We start from the raw sequence: 17325 nt of genomic DNA on the forward strand, positions 1-17325 counted from the left end.
TTTTATATCTTTTTACCACCACTTTCATGTATACCTACTGTAGATCAGTCAATGAAATGTATGCCATAGAGATAGTTCAGTGGGTAGGGCACTGGCCTTGCACAGGCCAACTCCAATTTGAATGCCATCACCACGTAGAGTTCCCCAGGCCCAACAGGAGTGATCCTGAACACAGAGTCAGGATTAAATCTTGAGCACTTCCAGGAATGATCAAAACAAACAAAAACGTCAAAGAAATATAAGCATTTACACATGGGCATATGAGCACAAAAGAAGGCACAACTCTAGCCTTGAGAGTGCTGGGGCAAGAATTAAATACCAATCCCCCCAAAACAAAAATGGGTGGTGGGCAGGAGAATTCCTTATAGAAAAATAAGTCTCAGTTTTGGCCTTCTTTCCACACCCGTTTTAAATAACTGCATGTGTGCCATCTGAGCCAAAAAGAACATTTCATAATTGGCTACCCAGATACCTGTAAGCTGAGAATTTACAGAGATCAATAGAATTTATAGAAAATTATCTTGAACTCTTTGAAGGTTCCTGAACTGTGTGTTAGGAGAAATCAACTCAGGAAACCTGACGACTTCCCAGGGATATCCAAATTTTTCCACATTTAGGACAGGAGTTTGTATATAGTTATGTGCAGATGTAAAGAAAGTATGAAGATACCAAGCAAAGAAGGGAATGCCATGCCTGCTAACAATTCTGTGGAAATAGTTTCAATACTCAGAGAACCCATTAACACTTTTTCAAACAGACATCAGGATGCTACATAGTACCGAAAAGGTGTGGACATAGTATGCCAGGATTAGGTGAAAATGAGCATAATGACAGTATAAGGAGTTGATGAACCACCAACATAAGTCATTGACTACACCTGTGCTTTTAATTCTATCCTAGTAATAAGTTCTCAGTTCCTTCTCTCAGATTCGAACCTGAGAGGTCCAAATATACATGACTGAACAACTTTCTACCATAGCTGCCAAATAATTTTTGTTGAACACAGTGAGTTAGTTCAGGAAGCCTGAAGAAAATAACTATAGAACAATCATTTCCTAAAGATGTCTTTCCTATGAGGTAAATAAGAGATAAGTTTAATAGTTGGATAACAGAAATGTGACTGTGACAACTGTGCATGTTCTCAAGAACCATCAAAACTTTACTGGACATGACTTATCTAGATCAGAGCCCACTGCCTAAGGCATTTTCCACCTCCAAAAACACCACAGACAATGATGTCATAAAGACTATTATTTCACAGTGTAATTTTTCTGAGAAATGTGCCTGTCCTTGATTTTATTCAGACACAAAGGACCAGTTTTTCCAACTTCTCTAGTGGCTATAAAATATTCAGGGAGCAGGAAGATGTGGGCTGGTCTCAAGGGAGGAGAAACAGCTCCTTCCCTCAAAATTCCTCAGGGAGAAAAGAGATTTTGGCAATGTGGTAACATGCTTTCAAATGGGCTGCAGGAATCTGGTCACCTTTAAGAAGGAAAAATGCAAAGTCTGTAAGAACTGAATTTCTTCACTTCCCTTCCCTGAGCACAAGCTCTCATAACTGAAACCCCACACCCCCAAAAGATTATATGACAAGAACATGTGACAAGAAGAAATCACTGTAATTAGAATCATTTATTGAGAATTTAAAAATAACTTTTGGGTAGGAAATGTATGCCCCTGGGCATCCTGCAGAAGCATTCTGTGCTAGAGTTGGATGGCACATCCCTGGACAAAGTGCCTTTCTTAGCGGGGCAACCTGTCACGTGCCTGGCTGAGGCCCAGGCTTCCTGAAAGCCCTAGAAGGGCAGTGCTGCCGACACACATGCTGATCCTGAGAGGCCACGGCTTTCTGCAGTGAGGCCTTATCTGGGATACGTCTATTATGTCTGGGACATCTCTGGGGAGAATAAACAGCTGCAGGCTGGTGGGACTTTGCAGTTGCTACTCTGGGGGAGGGAATCTCCTCTTTCAAACAATGTGCCTGGACAGCCTTTCTCTGGACCTGCACTACTGCCACCTGATGCCTTGTCTTGAACTTCATGGGTGTGGGAGAAGGCTTTGGAGGGCATGTACCATCCAGTGGGTGCACGTGCCCCAGTTTCTCCCTAGGGGACTTCCGGGTGTCTGTTGTAGTTCTTGGATTTTCTTTCCTCCCAAGAGGTGTGGCTCTTTTTTGGACTAGTCCCCTGTTTGGCACAAATGAAATGGGCCTATGTATTTCCTGGGGACTTTCTTGCCTTTGAATTTTGGTCCTCGGAGAAATCAGCTGAAAGCAGCCCTTCACTTTCTTTCTGTAGTAATTTTCTGGAGGTGGCTGTCCTCTCTGGAATGGACTCTGGCGACTCTTGCTACCCTGCATCTCCTGCAATGCCCTGATCTGAGAAGGACAACTCTTCCCGCCACCATCTGCCTTGCCCACATGTGCATCCCCGGCACCAAGCTCTTCAGATTCGCTGCCTGGACAGCTGCTGACATTCTCAGGAGCTCTGGGAAGAGCCTCATCCCGCCATGGCCTAAGCACATGTTTTGGGAGCCAAGGCTCCTGCTTCCCTTCCAATCTGACCTTGTCATCCTCCAATTGGACGTGCAGGGCTGGGGAAATGCCCGGATTTCCATGGACACCTGGGGACTGAGTGACTGAGGTCTTGTAAGTCAGGTCATCTGAAGACTGGGACATGGCCTGGCCTTTGGCCTCACATTCTTTCTTGCTCTTCAGGGTAATCTTAAGCTCATCAATGAGCTGACATTTCAGGGGTGACGTTGTAAAATGTTGGGAGAATGGTGGTTTAACAGCAGCACTGCCAGCAAACACATCACTCTCTGCCTCTTCCTTTGCACTGGCTTTTGGGGAAGTGTCCACTCTGTTGATGGTCACGTGCTTCTGAGCATTTGATAGAAATGCAGGCTGCTTCTCAACCCGTAGTGTCTCCCTGGGTGTTTGGGGCTTTGACAAATCACAGTGTATTTCTGCTTTATTGCTGAATCTAACATGCAGCATCTTTGATTCATGTCTGGTCTGATCTTGTCTTGCAGCTAAATTTGTGTTGGCCGGTAGACTCTCTCTCAGATTTTCTTTTCCTATTGGAATGTCTTTCACAGGCATCAGATGAATTTTGCCTATCTTAAGTGTCTGAATTTCCTCATTAAGAGCATTTCTCAGAGCAAATGGTGATTGTTTTGGGATGTTCTGTCTCTCCTTTTTCAAAGGTGAGGTATCTGAGACAGAATGGCCCACAGAAGAACATTTAATTCTTGACCCATCTCCTTCAAGAAATTTAACATTTTGTCTGGAGGGATTGAAGTCTCTAGATGTGGCACGTCCCTTCGAATACCAGTTGGTTAAGGAAGGCATACTGGAACATGATGAGGTAGTTGACAACTTACAGCACTCTATGGATTCACAGACCCTGGTTGGAAGGCCCCATATCATTTGCTTATGAAATCTCTTAATGTGGGTTTCCATCGACTTTCGTACTCTGGAATCAAAGAAGGGCAGATCGTGTACGGTATTAAGGCATACTTGCTCACTCTCTGCTAAAGTTAACTTCCTTTGTTTTGCCTGACAGAGAGATTTTGGGGAGGTTGACAATGTCACTTTGCTCGTACGCCTTGAGCTCGTCACAGTTCTTGGCAATTGGCCCTCATGGATTTCCTCAAACTTCTTTCTCAAGTGATATTTCAAAGTCAACTCAAGATTTTGGAAGGACTGATTCTTTTCTACAACCTCTGTGTCATTCTCTGACATACCCAAGACTTTATCCTTTGTGATTTGATCAGACCCAAGCTCTAGAGCTACCTCTGAAGAATTTCTCTGGTCACTCAGATGGTGTTTGAATGTTTTATCTGAGCTTTTTCTATTTTCCTCCCCCATCTTTGGGTCTACAGAGGAATGATGGATATTTCCTGATTGACTTGTCACTAAATCTAGATTTCTGTTGATCTGATCCCTTTCTGAATATTTCTCAGGGGGCATCCATAGTGACAGACATTCCCAGATTCTGCGGGGCAGTCCCCACCGGTGTTGGATGAGCCGCTTATGGAGGTGATGTTCTAGCTTCTTTGTAAGATCAGTGCTGAGAGGAAAATCCCCCTGAAGAATGGAGATTGAAGGACGCACTAGTGAGGACCTGTGGCCAGGAGCATTGGGAGCAGGAGGATAAAATTCCTGCTGAGATCTTTGCACCATGGGAGGTAGACCCCACACAATGCTCTGTTGCTTCTGTAACACATGCCATTCCAAACATTGAATATCAGAAGAGGCGAGAGCCAATGGTGCCTCCTGTGTTCTATAGTGGCTTTGGGGTAAGGTTCCAATGAGGAGGTCAGAAGGATATGTGGACACAACTTGTGGTTGGCACTGAGTCTCTGTAAAAGGTAGGGACTTGGAAGAAATGAGGACTTGAGGTGATAGGTGATGCTGGGTCTCAGATAAGGGTAATGTCAGAGACATGTTTTTTGGTCTGGTGGATTCACTCAGAGTTTTATTGAAAATACAGTCTGGTGAGTTGTTATCCACCAAATGGGTAGTGGAGCACAAAGATTCACTATGAAGAGATGGGAGACCCCAGAATAACTGAGTGTATTTTTTCTGGGAAGAGTCCTTCAGGGTGTTAGTACTGAGGGCCATATTATGTTCTTGAAACTTCTTTGACACAACCATGTTTGGCCAATTAGGATAGGAGACTGTTGACTTAGGTGTTGATATTTTCCCTGAAGTATCTATTTGATTTTTTTCACTAAGAATTTTTAAAGAGGAATTTCCTTTTTCCTTGAGTGTTAGGAGTTTGATTCTCTTTCTAATATGACTCTCTAGGAGCATCAGGGCTTTTGAACTAATAAAAGTGTGGTTACCAGTCTCCACAGGACTGGTTATAATGTCTACACCAAAAGAAGTCTTGGGTGAGTGTGGGGCTAGACACTCATGATCACGAGTACTTGGTGACCAGATAGAAGAAGTGGTGATTTGGGGTTGAGTCTGAGACCAAGATAATTTTGAAATTTCCAGATTAGAATGGTCTTTTCCTATTATTGTTGGCTCATTTTTGGACAATCCAGGAGGGCTGTTCACTGGTGGGTTCTCCTGAGCAGATTTCAAAAAGATGGTGATTGATTTAGATTCAGTTACAGTAATTGTGAAGTCTGTTGCTATTGGAACAGAGATGTCTGATGCAGGTTGGTGACAAGCAGGTGAATTTTTAAGGATATCTGGCAATGGGTTAATATCCTGCAAGGGAGTAGAATCAGTTGAGCTGAGTGGACTCTTTGTGTGCTCACAACTCAAAGGATCTATTTGAAGGACAATAGGATCCACGGTCTGAGTTTCATATGATGGAAATGGTGAAAAGGAAAGATGAGGTGGTGGGTGATGGTCCAGATGGAACTGAGAATCCAGGGCTGGAAAAGGCTCAGGTGGAAGCGAGCCACTGGGTAGTATAGGTGAATCACAATCAGCAATATGGATCCTCTGGTTAGATTTGAGGATGGAGTGGGGTGATGATGGGCAAGGCAGAGATGAAGAGTCTGATGTCACTTCCCTGGTAGCAGCTGCAGATTGGCTGGGGCACAGATTAAAAGATGACTCATTCATTGGCGTCATAGGGGCCACAGAGGTGAAACTATCAATCAGTGCTTCTGGGCCCAAGAATTCATTGACCTCAGCAGCTATCATATTGCACACCTCACAGGTGGGGTCTGGACATAATAATTGACGAAAATGGGTGTTGGTGTGATGCTGGTCCTCGGGACTGCAGAGACAGGAAGCACAAATATAGACAGGACCAGAACAAGGAAAGTAGTGCTTGCTAGCCAGGTATGGCAGGGGTGGGACCTCCTGAATCCTGATCCTCCCCCTTTCTTGTCTCCATCATGACTTCACAGTACACTCCATGCCCTCACCCCCACACCCCCATTCACATCCCTGTTCTTATGGCTGACCCTCTCATGATTACAGCAGATACCATGAGTCTAGAATTGGGGCAGGGAGAAGGGCAGAAACTAATCACCTTTTTAAAATAGAAATCAACTTCTTTTCCTCCTCTGCTCCATTCTCATTATAGCTCCAATCTACAAAACCGGAAGAGGGAGTTATAGATAATGAAGGTAATAAAGGTTGTAGTAGAGGTACTAATAAAGAGATATCTTGGGAATAATGACCCAAAAACCACATCAAATTGATTTGATCAAATTGATTAAAGAAGTATCAAATTACCAAAGGTGCACATCTGTTTGTTTCCCTTACTTTCCCACACTTTATCTCATGTGATATTGAAACTACCTATGAAGCACAGGGGATAGCAGTAATTTCACAGTGGAATCTGGTATCCCAAAACTCAAAACTATTATGTGACGAAACAGAATTCTGGTCTCTCAGCATCTCCTAGCTGTTGGGAAGCTCCAGTTGCCCTGAGCCTTCATTTGCTCTTGCCCTGGGAGGGGCAGAGCAGGGAATCTGAGAAGTGTCTCTAGTCATCGGCTCCTCTGAGATTTCTATTTCCTAAGAGGGACAGGACTGTGTTCATAAACACAATCTCAGACTTCATGTGCCTGGGGATTCTTAGAAAGGAAAGCAAGGGAAAGGAAAGCTCAAAAAGCCCTTGAGCTTTCAGATGTTAAAGGTAGAGCCTTACCTTTTGATGTTCCCCCTTTCCTTCTCCTCTTTACTTTGCAGGGACGCTGAGGAAACAAAGTAACAAAGAGGAATTGGAATGCTGTTTCCCCTCTCCGAAAGTCCGTGTTTTCTCTTGAAAGTGTATCTCTTTCTCTCACTCTCACATTTCTCCAAACTTCCTTCATTTCTTTTTTTTTTTTGGGGGGGGGCTCACACCCCGTGATGCTTAGTGGTTACTCCTGGCTCTGCACTCAGGAATCACTCCTGGCTGTGCTGGCAGGACCATATGGGATGCCAGGGACCAAACCCGGGCCGGCCTTGTGCAAGGCAAATGCCTTCCCCGTTGTACTATCGCTCCAGCTCCTCCAAATTTTCAATTAAAATTATTTTAAAAAAATGACTGGGAACCGACCCAACAATTGTCTTATTCATCCTAGGAAATTTAGACACTATGGAATATATTAATTCTATTACTTATAAAACTAGAGTAATTGTCAATCATAATAATAATTAGCTATCATATTGGTATAATAATAGCAATATTATAAATGGTGAAATAATATCAATAATTATACCATGGTTACCCATTGTGAAAATAATAATTCTAAATTCTACTAAATAGAATTTTGACCAAGTCCACACTTGTTCAAACTGATAGTGCAGGCAACAGTCCTCTATTCAGAAAGAACCTATAATCTAAAGCCCACTGTTACCTGTGGTCCCTCACATGGGACTCTCCCTCCCAGGGACAGAGTTTGTTCCCAGCCTCTCTGCCCGGAGGTCCCAGAGGCCAGCACTGACCTTGTCAACCACAGCTAGAGGAAGTAACATTGAATGGGAATATACCTCGTGATCAAATGTTACAGAACTTGAATTTTTCTCCAGAATTCTGAACCCTAAATGCATTATTCAAGGAATATCTCTAAACCACCATTTAGGATTTGTCCTGGAATGCTCTGCCACATCCAAATTTTCTCGGAGCACCAAATAGAAACAGTATCACCGGTACCCCTTTCCCCTACTTAGATGCTTATCCCAGATATCCCAATTTAGTTTTTCTGAGCCAGCTAGACTCATTTTCAAATGGGTGAGCCCAAAGCAGAATTGCTTATAGAAATTTTGGCGTTTTCCCTAGATCCTTACCTTTTGGTTGATTTTGGTTTCCCAAATTGGGGCTAAAATATAAATCCATAGCAGGTAACATATGAAAAAGAAAAGCAACCCCCATCGCCAATCACAAAGAAAGGTAAGCTCAGAATCTACGAATGTTGAGCTAAAGCTTAGAGAAGTACAGGTCTTTAGAAATGGAAAAATATTCCAATTTCTGAACTTCATGACCCATACTACAAGTTTACCAGAGACAGTTGAATACTCTGGTTTATATAAGCCCAGGCCTGTACCACAGCATTAGAGAGAGTGGGAGGAGGGGAGGGGAGGGTGTGAGGAAGGGACATCACAATGAGGGGGACACAACCTCTTTCCCACCCAGTTCCTCAATAGGCCTTTCAATCCCTGTGTTCTCTCCTGTCACTCCTTTTTTCCCAAATATAGCCACTCATTATACACCTTCATTATAGGGTATTTGGGCATTTACTCTATTGAAACGCCCTCTTATTCTCTCTGTATCCTGGGTGTTCTTGAGCTCTTTACTTTCTGAAGCCTTGACTTGGATCTCACCAGTTCACCTTTAAGTCTGAAATACACCTAGAATCTGTAGATTTTGTGTTCAGAAATAGATATATGTTGTCATATCATTTTTCTTATAAATATTGCTTTATAGAAAATCTTTATAAGAAGATTTGCCTTCCATGTGAAACCTGGTATAGAATTTCAAGTTCTTGGGGCTGGAGATAGGTGAAGATATGTGGAGATTTGATAGAGATAGGGGCTGGAGAAGGAGGTACAGCAGGTAGGTGTTTGCTTGCCCTGGAATACCCCCAAGCCCTACCACAAGTGGACCTTGAGTACAGAGGCAGAAGGAAGACCTGAGTACTAATGGGGATGACCCCCAAACCAGAAAAATTTAAATAATTTCAAGTTTTTACACACTTAATTATGTAAATGTTACAGTAGATTTTAATTTTTGTTTCAGTCTCACTTTTGAAGGAGTTGTTTGCTTGAAGGATTGTTTTCTATCCTTTGATGTTGAGTCTGTATTTGTTCTGACTATTCAGATGTATTTCTTGCAGGCAGCAGAATGTTGTACTCAGTTTTTTTAATCCATTTTGCCACTTTGTGTCTCTTAATTGGTGCATTTAGACCATTAACTTTGAGAAAGATTATTGTTTATGGGATTTTGTGCCATCTTTCTCTGAAGGTTTGTTGTGCTTGTAGGGGTTGGTCTTGTCTTACAGTAGCCCCTTCAGTCCTTCTTTTAAGGTCAGTTTTGAGCTTATGAAGTTTCTAAGATGTTGTTTGTCCATGAAATAATGTATCATTCCTTCAAGTTTGAGTGAGAGTTTAGCCGGATAAAGTATTCTTCATGAGGCCTTCATTTCATTGAGGCTTTTTTTACTATATCCCACCATTTTTTCCCACCTCATCTGGTTTCCTCTGATAAATCTGCTGTAAATCTAAGGGGTACTTCCTTATGTGATTTCCTTCCTTGGCCTTGCTGCTTGCAGTATTGTGTCTCTATCTTATTTGTCATTCTGATTGTGGTATGCCTTGGAGTTTTTTTTTAGGGTCTCTTTTAATTGCTACCTTTCAGGCTTCTGGATCTGAATATCTGCATTCTCCAGCTCTGGGAACTTCTCAACAATAATATTTTTAACTGTTACTACTTCATTGGGATTGCCTCTCTATCCTTCTGGCACTCTGACTGTTCTAGTGTTGTTCCTCTTGAATTCATCCCCTAGGTCTCTTATTCACCCTAGAGCTATTTTGAAGTCCGCTCCCATTGTATGTTGTTCTGTGTATGCTTTCTGTAGCTCATCTTCAAGCTCACTTTTTCTGTGTTCAGCTATTGTCATTCTACTGTTGAGAGTATCCACTGAGTTTTTAACTTCATCTATCAAATTCTTTATTAGTGACACTTCTGTTTGTAGGTTTCTTAATTCTGCTCTCATTTCTTCTTGTGTTTTATTCACTGTCCATTCCACTGTTTCTTTCATATCCTCCTTTAATTAACTGTATGTTCATTCCACCATTTCTTTGAGCTCATTGAACATCATCATTTCATCTCTAAATTCTTTGTTGGAGAGATCGTATTTGTGGGTATTCCCTATTGAGGCTTCTGGGCTCTATTTCATCCACTCCTCATGGTGGGAATCTGTGCTCTCCATGTTGCTGTAGTGGATGCTGTAGATAGATGATCCCTCCAGTTTACTATCAGTGTCCCCCTCTTTCTGTGAGGGAGGATTCTGGATGAACTCAGTGAATGGTGGTCTCCTTTTTCCCCTCCAAGAATATTAACTTCCTCTTTGGCTCTCCTCTGTGACTTATATAGGGCCTCTCCTTCAGCTTCAGGGGATGTGTTCTTTGAAGTTAGGTTTGTTCAGATTCTTGTGTTCACCATTACTTTGGTGAGTTTGGGGATTATTTTGATTGGAGTAAGCTAGTGGACTATTGGCCTAATGTGTTTGAGATAGCCAGACTGTCCTGATGAGAATTAGGAAATGGAGGTTGAGATATGAGTTCAAAGCGCTGGGAAAGGGGGAAATAACTGTGCCCCCTCCTCCCCGCCCAGGCCACGCTCTATCCACAACTGTACCTGTGGGGAAAGGGCCTCGTTGGTGCTATTACAGGATTAGAGTTCTACCTCTACCGTACTTCTAATACTGCAAGGGTCCCCTCTGGCCTAGATGCTCATGTGTATGGGCACTTGGCCAAGAAGAGGTTGCATTTCCCTGTGGCTGCTTATTTGGCCACTGCCCACTCAGCTCTGATTTAACATGTAAAACATGATTGAACATATATGAACATATATATCCTAACTCACTGCTATATGTCATTATAATAATCTTCACAGCATAAATAACTGTCCATTGACACAGAGATAATTCTTTCTGACAAAAATATGGGGACCACTGAGCAGCACCCCACTATTGTACAATTCCAGACAGTAGAATAAATAATGTTAATAATTTAAGCAAATATATGAGACAAGAATGAAGACCTGGTTAAGTAACAGACCTAACATAAATTAAAATTAAAAATAGACCTAATAACACACTGTGAATATGGTATAAATATGAACATAATCCTTGGTTAGATTTCAATGACCTTCTGTATTACACTGGTTGTTCTTAAGTCAAGGAAAACTACTGGGAACGCTTGCTGAGAAAAGACCCCCTTCCTCCACCTAAAAAGAAAGCTGCAAAGAACTGTCCTCATCTCTGTTAAGTGGTATTACATATTTATTTTTGTCATCATTTTTTATTATTATTATTTTATTAGTGAATCACTGTGAGATACAGTTACAGACTTACAAACTTCCATGCTTACATTTCAGTCATATAATAGTCAAGTGTCCATCCCTCCACCAGTGCCCATTTTCCACCACCAACAATCCCAGCATTCCTCCCATCATCCCTACACCATTTCACCTCCCCCCACCCTGCCTCTGTGGCAGGGCATTTCCTTTTGTTCTCTCTCTCTCTCTCTCTCTCTCTCTCTCTCTCTCTCTCTCTCTCTCTCTCTCTCTCTCTCTCTCTCTCTCTCTCTCTCTCTCTCTCTCCTCCTTTTGGGTGTTGTAGTTTGCAATAGAGGTATTGAGTGGCCATCATGTTCGGTCTATTGTCTGCTTTCAGGGTGCATCTCCCATCCCGAGTGGATTCTCCTAGCACCATTTACTTGGTGATCCCTTCTCTAACTGAACTGCCTTTCCCTCAGTATGTGAGGCCAGCATCTAAGCTGTGGAGCAGTCCTCCCAGTATTTATCTTTAATAATCTTGGGTGTTAGTCTCCCATTCTGTTACTTTATATTCCACAAATGAGCGTATTTTTTCTACGTCAGTCCCTCTCTTTCTGACTCATTTCGCTTAACATGATACTTTCCATGTTGATCCATCTATATGCAAATTTCATACTTCATCTTTTCTAACAGCTGCATAGTATTCCATTGTGTAGAAGTACCAGAGTTTCTCTAGCGAGTCGTCTGTTCTCAGGCACTTGTTTTTTTTCCAGATTACGGCTATTGTAAATACTGCTGCAATGAACATATAAGTGCAGCTGTCATTTCTACTATACTTTTTGCATCTTTGGGATATATTCCCAGAAGTAGTATTGCTGGGTCAAATGGGAGCTCAATTTCTAATCTTTTGAGAATCGTCCATGTTGTTTTCCAAAAGGGCTGAACCAGCTGGCATTCCCACCAGCAGTGAAGGAGAGTCCCTTTCTCCCCACATTCATGCCAACACCAGTTGCTTTTGTTCTTTTGGATGTGGGCCAGTCTCTGTGGTGTGAGGTGATATTTCATAGTTGTTTTGATCTGCATCTCCCTAATGATTAATGATGAAGAGCATTTTTTTCATTTGCCTTTTGGCCATTTGAATTTCTTCTTTGAGAAGAAATTCATTTCATCACCCCATTTTCTGATGGGGTTCTATGTTTTCTTTTTGTAGAGTTCAACCAGTGTCTTGTAAATCTTTGATATCAACCCCTTATCGTATGGGTATTGGGTGAATATCCTTTCCCATTGTTGATTGTCTTTGAATTCTGTTTGCTGTGTCTTTTGTGGTGCAGAAACTTCTCAGTTTGAGGTTGTCCCATCTGTTTATCTCTGTTTCCACTTGATTGGCCAGTGGAGTGGAATATCCTTACACACACCCTCAAATATATGATCATCTAATCTTTGACAAATGAGCAAGAAATGTAAAGTAGAGGAAGGAAAGCCTATTTAACAAACGGTGCTGGCATAAATGGACAGCTACATGCCAATAAATGGGCTCAGACCTCTACCTAACACCTTGCACAAAGGACAGATCAAAATGGATTAAAGACCTCAACATCAGACCAGAATCCATCAGGTGCACCGAAAACATGGTCAGCAAAACCTTCTATGATATCGAGGTTAAAGGAATCTGTTACATGGCTTTAACACTCTCTCCTGTTATTGCCATATGAATAGTGTGTGATATGAGGAGTGAAGGAGGTAGTAACTCAAGTGCCTTATGTACTATACTATCTCTTCAGCCCCTAGACCTGGTAAACAAAATGCCACTTTCCTTCTGTTTAGTGCACTTAATTCTCCTTAAAGAAGTGCCAGAGGATGCAGAGGGTGTGAAAGAGATGAGAAGAATTAAACTGGCAAAATTGTGCTACCAGCACTTGCATACAAGAAGTAGGGTTATGAGTGCCTGAGAACAGATAACTGGGTAAAGTAACTGTGGTGCATCTACATAATGGAGTACTACACAGCGACCAGGAAAAATAAAGTCATGAAATTTTCTTATAAATGGATATACATGGAGAGTATCATGCTGAGTGACATGATTCAGAAGGAGAGGGACAAGCACAGACTGGGTTCACTCCACTGTTGGATATTTAAAAAAAAGATATAATGTGAGACTAATACCCAAGGGCAGTGGAAACAAGACCAGGAGGACTGATCTTTAGTTAGAAGCTTTCCTCAAGTGGACAGCGTAGTAGGGGAGGAAGCTGGGACAGAGAAGAGATCACTATAGCAATGATAGTTGGAAATGATCACTTTTGGCAAAAAATGAGTGCTGAAAAGTGGTAAAGGGATATACATAAAAGCCTTTCATTACCTTTATTGCAAACCATAATGCACAAAGAAAAATGATAGAGAGATAGAGGGAGAGAGAAGGAAAATGTCTGATAGAGGCACGCTTGGGGCAGGGGGAGGAGACTGGGGACATTGGTAGTGGGAAATGTACACAGGTGAAGGGATAGGTGTTCGAATACTGTATGACTGAAACCCAATCATGATCAACTTTGTCACTGTGATTAATTTTTAATTATTACAATAATAACTAGGGTTCTACCAGCCCTACAAGAAAGTCCTGAAGTTGCACTTGAGGTCCACATAATGTGCCCAATGCAGGAAATGTTTTCTATGAGCAAGTTATTGGGAGCTGTAGTCAAAGGCTAGCGTGAAGGACAACAGTTTTATTGACTTCTACCCCATATTCCCAGATATTGTAGAGCCTTTCAGAGAAAAATTTAAGAATCTGAATTATAAATAATTTACAAAAGAAAGGAGAGAGAATAGATATTTAATGTTACCCATGACAAGTCGGGATGTAGGAGGGTGGAGAGTGCAAAGTGGAATGTCCAAAACAACTTCACAAAAGCTGTTTTGCAAAGTTGTCTTTATTTGAGTTTTTCACTTGAGTTTTCTATGTACAGTTGATTGCTGGGATATTGTCAAGAGGGGATGGGGAAAGTTTGAACTTCTGGTGATCTTTCAATCCTACCTTGGCCTTTGCTCCTGCTGCAGTTTCTACTCCCCTGACGTGTGACCATTCTGGGCTGGTACTGATGCAACTGAGAATATTCTCAGACCCATTCCTGCATGTCCCAGAAAGAGTGCAAACAGGAATGGGTGCATGAATATCTGGGCTGTGAAACAAGAGGACTTAAAGTGCCAAGGCTTCTCCCGTCCAGCCACCATCTAAAGATGGCTGCCAGACTCCACAGTTCTGTGTCCCAGGGGAGTAGGGTGGTGGGGATCTAGACCAGTGAGTGGTAGCTTACTGTGCCCAGTCTTTGACCCTGGAATGCTGTGTGCAACTGACTGCTAATCTCAATTCTGTGTCTGAGATGAGTAAGTCCCACAAGCAATTCTTAACCAGTGGCTATAGATAGACTTCAGCCTTGGTTCTGAGTGTGATTATATGTTCTAGTATAATGGTATGTGCACAAGTTTGGGCTGACTTTGTGATCAGTGGATTTATAACCTTCTACTTTCTTCCATCCAGCATCTGTGCACATAATCATTGCTAAACTCCTCAGTTCGTTGTCCCAGCAAAGTATGTTGTGTATGTGGTCTGGGTCCACTGGGTGGGCTCACTGTGCCTACATTTATCCTACTGTGCTTAGTTTAAGTCTTAAATCCCAGCAAAGTAGGGTGCATGAGTGGATCTGGATTATGTGATTAGAAAGGCATACAGTTCTGTCTTTTTTTTTTTTTTTGCTTTTTGGGTCACACCTGGAAATGCACAGGGGTTACTCCTGGCTCTGCACTCAGGAATCACTCTTGGCGGTACTCAGGGGACCATATAGGATGCTGGAAATCGAACCCGGGTCACCCGCATGCAAGGCAAATGCCCTACCCGCTGTGCTATTGCTCCAGCCCTAGTCTTTTCTTTAGTCCACTGCAAATGTTTTGGCTGCTGAGCTTTTTGATTCTTTGTACCAACAACTACAGTGCATGCAGGAGGCTGGGGTGGTAGGGAGGAAGGCAATGTTACCATACCCTAAAACTGCATGGTTTGACTGCTGCGCTGCTATATCAATGCCCCACCAGAGTAGGGTCTGCATGCAAGCCTGGACCTTCAGATCCCTTAGCAAACAGACCATGCCCAGATTTCTCCCCCAGTCTGCTCAGTTTGGGGGCTGAGCAACTCAGTCCTAGCAAAGAAGGGTGAGTGCAGGTGGGTCGGCTTGGAGATAAGCTGGTTGACTGCCCAGGTTTATTCCACTGGTTGCTGAGCACCTGAGGTTAATGTTCCAGCCAGACTGGATGAACATATGGGTCCAAAGCATGGAACAGCGGATGGGTTTTCTCATAGGCCCTTTTCTTAATTTTCCTATAGGGCTAGTATGGGCAATTTGGATACTGAGCTCCACAGCTGCATATCCCAACAGAATAGTATGTTTGTGCAAAATGGACCAGCAAGGCCACAGGCAGAAGGCTGTGTCCAGCCTTCTCCATGGATTGGCTGTTGACCTCAGCTCTGCAATTCAGTAGTGTCATAGAACTCTTTCTTCTCTTGCAAAGATAAGAATCTGTATATGCAGTCTGAGTGGGCTTGGCGCTAGGCTGGCTTCTGCTGGCTAACGTTCACCAGCCACAGTGCACAGTTCAGTTGCTGGGCAATTCTGCTCTATGTCCCTGGAGAGTAGGAAGTGGGCATGCAGCATGAAATGGTATATTTAAGTCTCCCCCTTTCCCCTATTACTACAAAGGTTAACTACTGAGCACAGAGCCAGGAATAGACCCTGAGCACTTCTGGGTATGGTCCAACAGCCCTTATTCCCTTCCAAGTGAAATAACGAGCAGTGGGCAGACTTACAATGTCCAGTCTTCCCCCACTGGATCCGCTGCATGTAGTTTAGCTGTAGAGCTCCCTGGCGTTCCATGCCCCGACGAGGCTGGGGGGTCAGAGTGATAATACAGTGTTTATGGTGTTTGGCTTGTTTGCAGCTGACCAGGTGATCCCTGGCCACCCTGTATGGTCCGTTGAGTGAGCCAGGAGTGACCTCTGAGCTCAGAGCCAGGATTAAAGTCTGGGCATGGTTAAGTGTAGCCCTAAAACAAAACAAAAAACCCACAAAGCCAACAAGGTTAGGTGCCAGTGTAGATCAGGATCATGGAACAGTGCCAGTTTGCTCTCTTTAGGTAGCTGTGCATGGTTTGGCTGCTGAGCTCATCAGTTCTGGACTTGCCAGATAATAGAGCACGATGAACTCAGACCCAGCCCTCTCACCTAGGTCTGCTTCCCAGGGCTTGACTGCCGAGCTCCTCAGCTCTCAGTGCCAGCAACACAGGGCCCATGCACGTCTTCGGTGAGCTCCCCGTGCTGTGCTGTCTCCTCTGAGCCTAGCTGTGCTGTTTGGCTGCTGCACTTCTAAGTTTTATGTCTCAGAAAAGCCTACTGGGACTGATGTGACAATAGGCAGCCTATAATTCCCCATTTTTCAAAACAGACCAAGTGTGTTCTCCAGGGAACAATCTGGCTGCTGAGCTCCCAGTTCTGTCCCACACGAGAAGAGACAGGAAGGCTCAGTTGCTCAGCCTTTCCATGCAGGACCCCTGCACCTGGTTTGGCTGCTCAGCTCCTCGTACTCAGTAGGAGTTCACATGTCTCCCCAGCAAAGAATTCATAGGAACTGTAAAGTCAAGGAAGCTATATGTTTAATCACAAAGTGGCAATGCAAAGAACAGACTCACTCTGAGGGGTAGGAGATAGGGAAGAAATTTGGGGTGACCAAGGGAGCATAATATTGATTTTACTTTCTCCCTTTCTCTCTCACTTTTGGGCCACATCTGACAGTGCTTCAGGACTTACTCCTACTTCTGTTCTCATAGACCACTCTGGTGCCCAAGAGTGGTCTATGAGATATGGGGTATCTCATATATATGGGATGCTGGGGATCAAAGGTAGAATGCATGCAAGGCAAGTGCCCTACCTACTTGCCGACCTACTTACCTACTGTACTACTATTTTGGTCCTTGATTTATCTTCTATGTCTCTTCTATATGTTCTGAGCTTCCTATTTCTTTGGAGTCTGTCCTTTGACCACCTCTTATGTGAATTTTCCTTGGGAAAAGGTGTTTTCCAAGAATTGAGCACCTGTGCTCATTCATTCTTCTTTATTCCCCAGCAAGGGTGGGCAAGAAGAGAAAAAACACATCATTAATGCAATGCTAATTTATTATCATCATCATCATCATCATCCCGTTGATCGTTGGTTTTTTCGCGTGGTCTCAGTAATGTCTCCATTCGTCCTAGCCCTGAGATTTTAGAAGCCTCTCTTTACTCGTCCTTCCCAATGGTGCCGCATTGGAGGCTCTTTCAGGGTCAGGGGAA

At 43.1% G+C, this 17325-nt stretch overlaps 1 protein-coding gene across 1 annotated transcript; it reads right to left on the reverse strand.

The window, feature by feature from the left end:
* Window positions 1-1759: 1759 nt before the first annotated feature.
* SPATA31D1 (SPATA31 subfamily D member 1) lies at window positions 1760-15874 on the reverse strand. The gene is made up of 4 exons (XM_012933722.2): window positions 15808-15874; window positions 6627-6672; window positions 4852-5744; window positions 1760-4719 (listed from the first exon to the last, which is right to left on the reverse strand). The coding sequence occupies exons 1-4, from the start codon at window positions 15872-15874 to the stop codon at window positions 1760-1762; spliced, it is 3966 nt and encodes a 1321-aa protein (XP_012789176.2).
* Between the last annotated feature and the right edge of the window lie 1451 nt (window positions 15875-17325).

Source organism: Sorex araneus, chromosome 1 (genome assembly GCF_027595985.1).
Source record: "Sorex araneus isolate mSorAra2 chromosome 1, mSorAra2.pri, whole genome shotgun sequence".
NCBI classification, from domain to species: Eukaryota; Metazoa; Chordata; class Mammalia; order Eulipotyphla; family Soricidae; genus Sorex; species Sorex araneus.

What these genes read in the sequence shown, in the direction of transcription:
- SPATA31D1 (XM_012933722.2), bottom strand. Translation starts at nt 15,874, where the DNA reads ATGGAACGCCAGGGAGCTCTACAGCTAAACTACATGCAGCGGATCCAG. An exon ending in GAAAGGGGGAACATCAAAAG is followed by an intron (nt 5,745 to 6,626) that starts GTAAGGCTCTAC and finishes CTGTCTCTGCAG; the next exon opens with TCCCGAGGACCAGCATCACA. An exon ending in AACCAGTCCTGTGGAGACTG is followed by an intron (nt 4,720 to 4,851) that starts GTAACCACACTT and finishes AAAATCAAATAG; the next exon opens with ATACTTCAGGGAAAATATCA.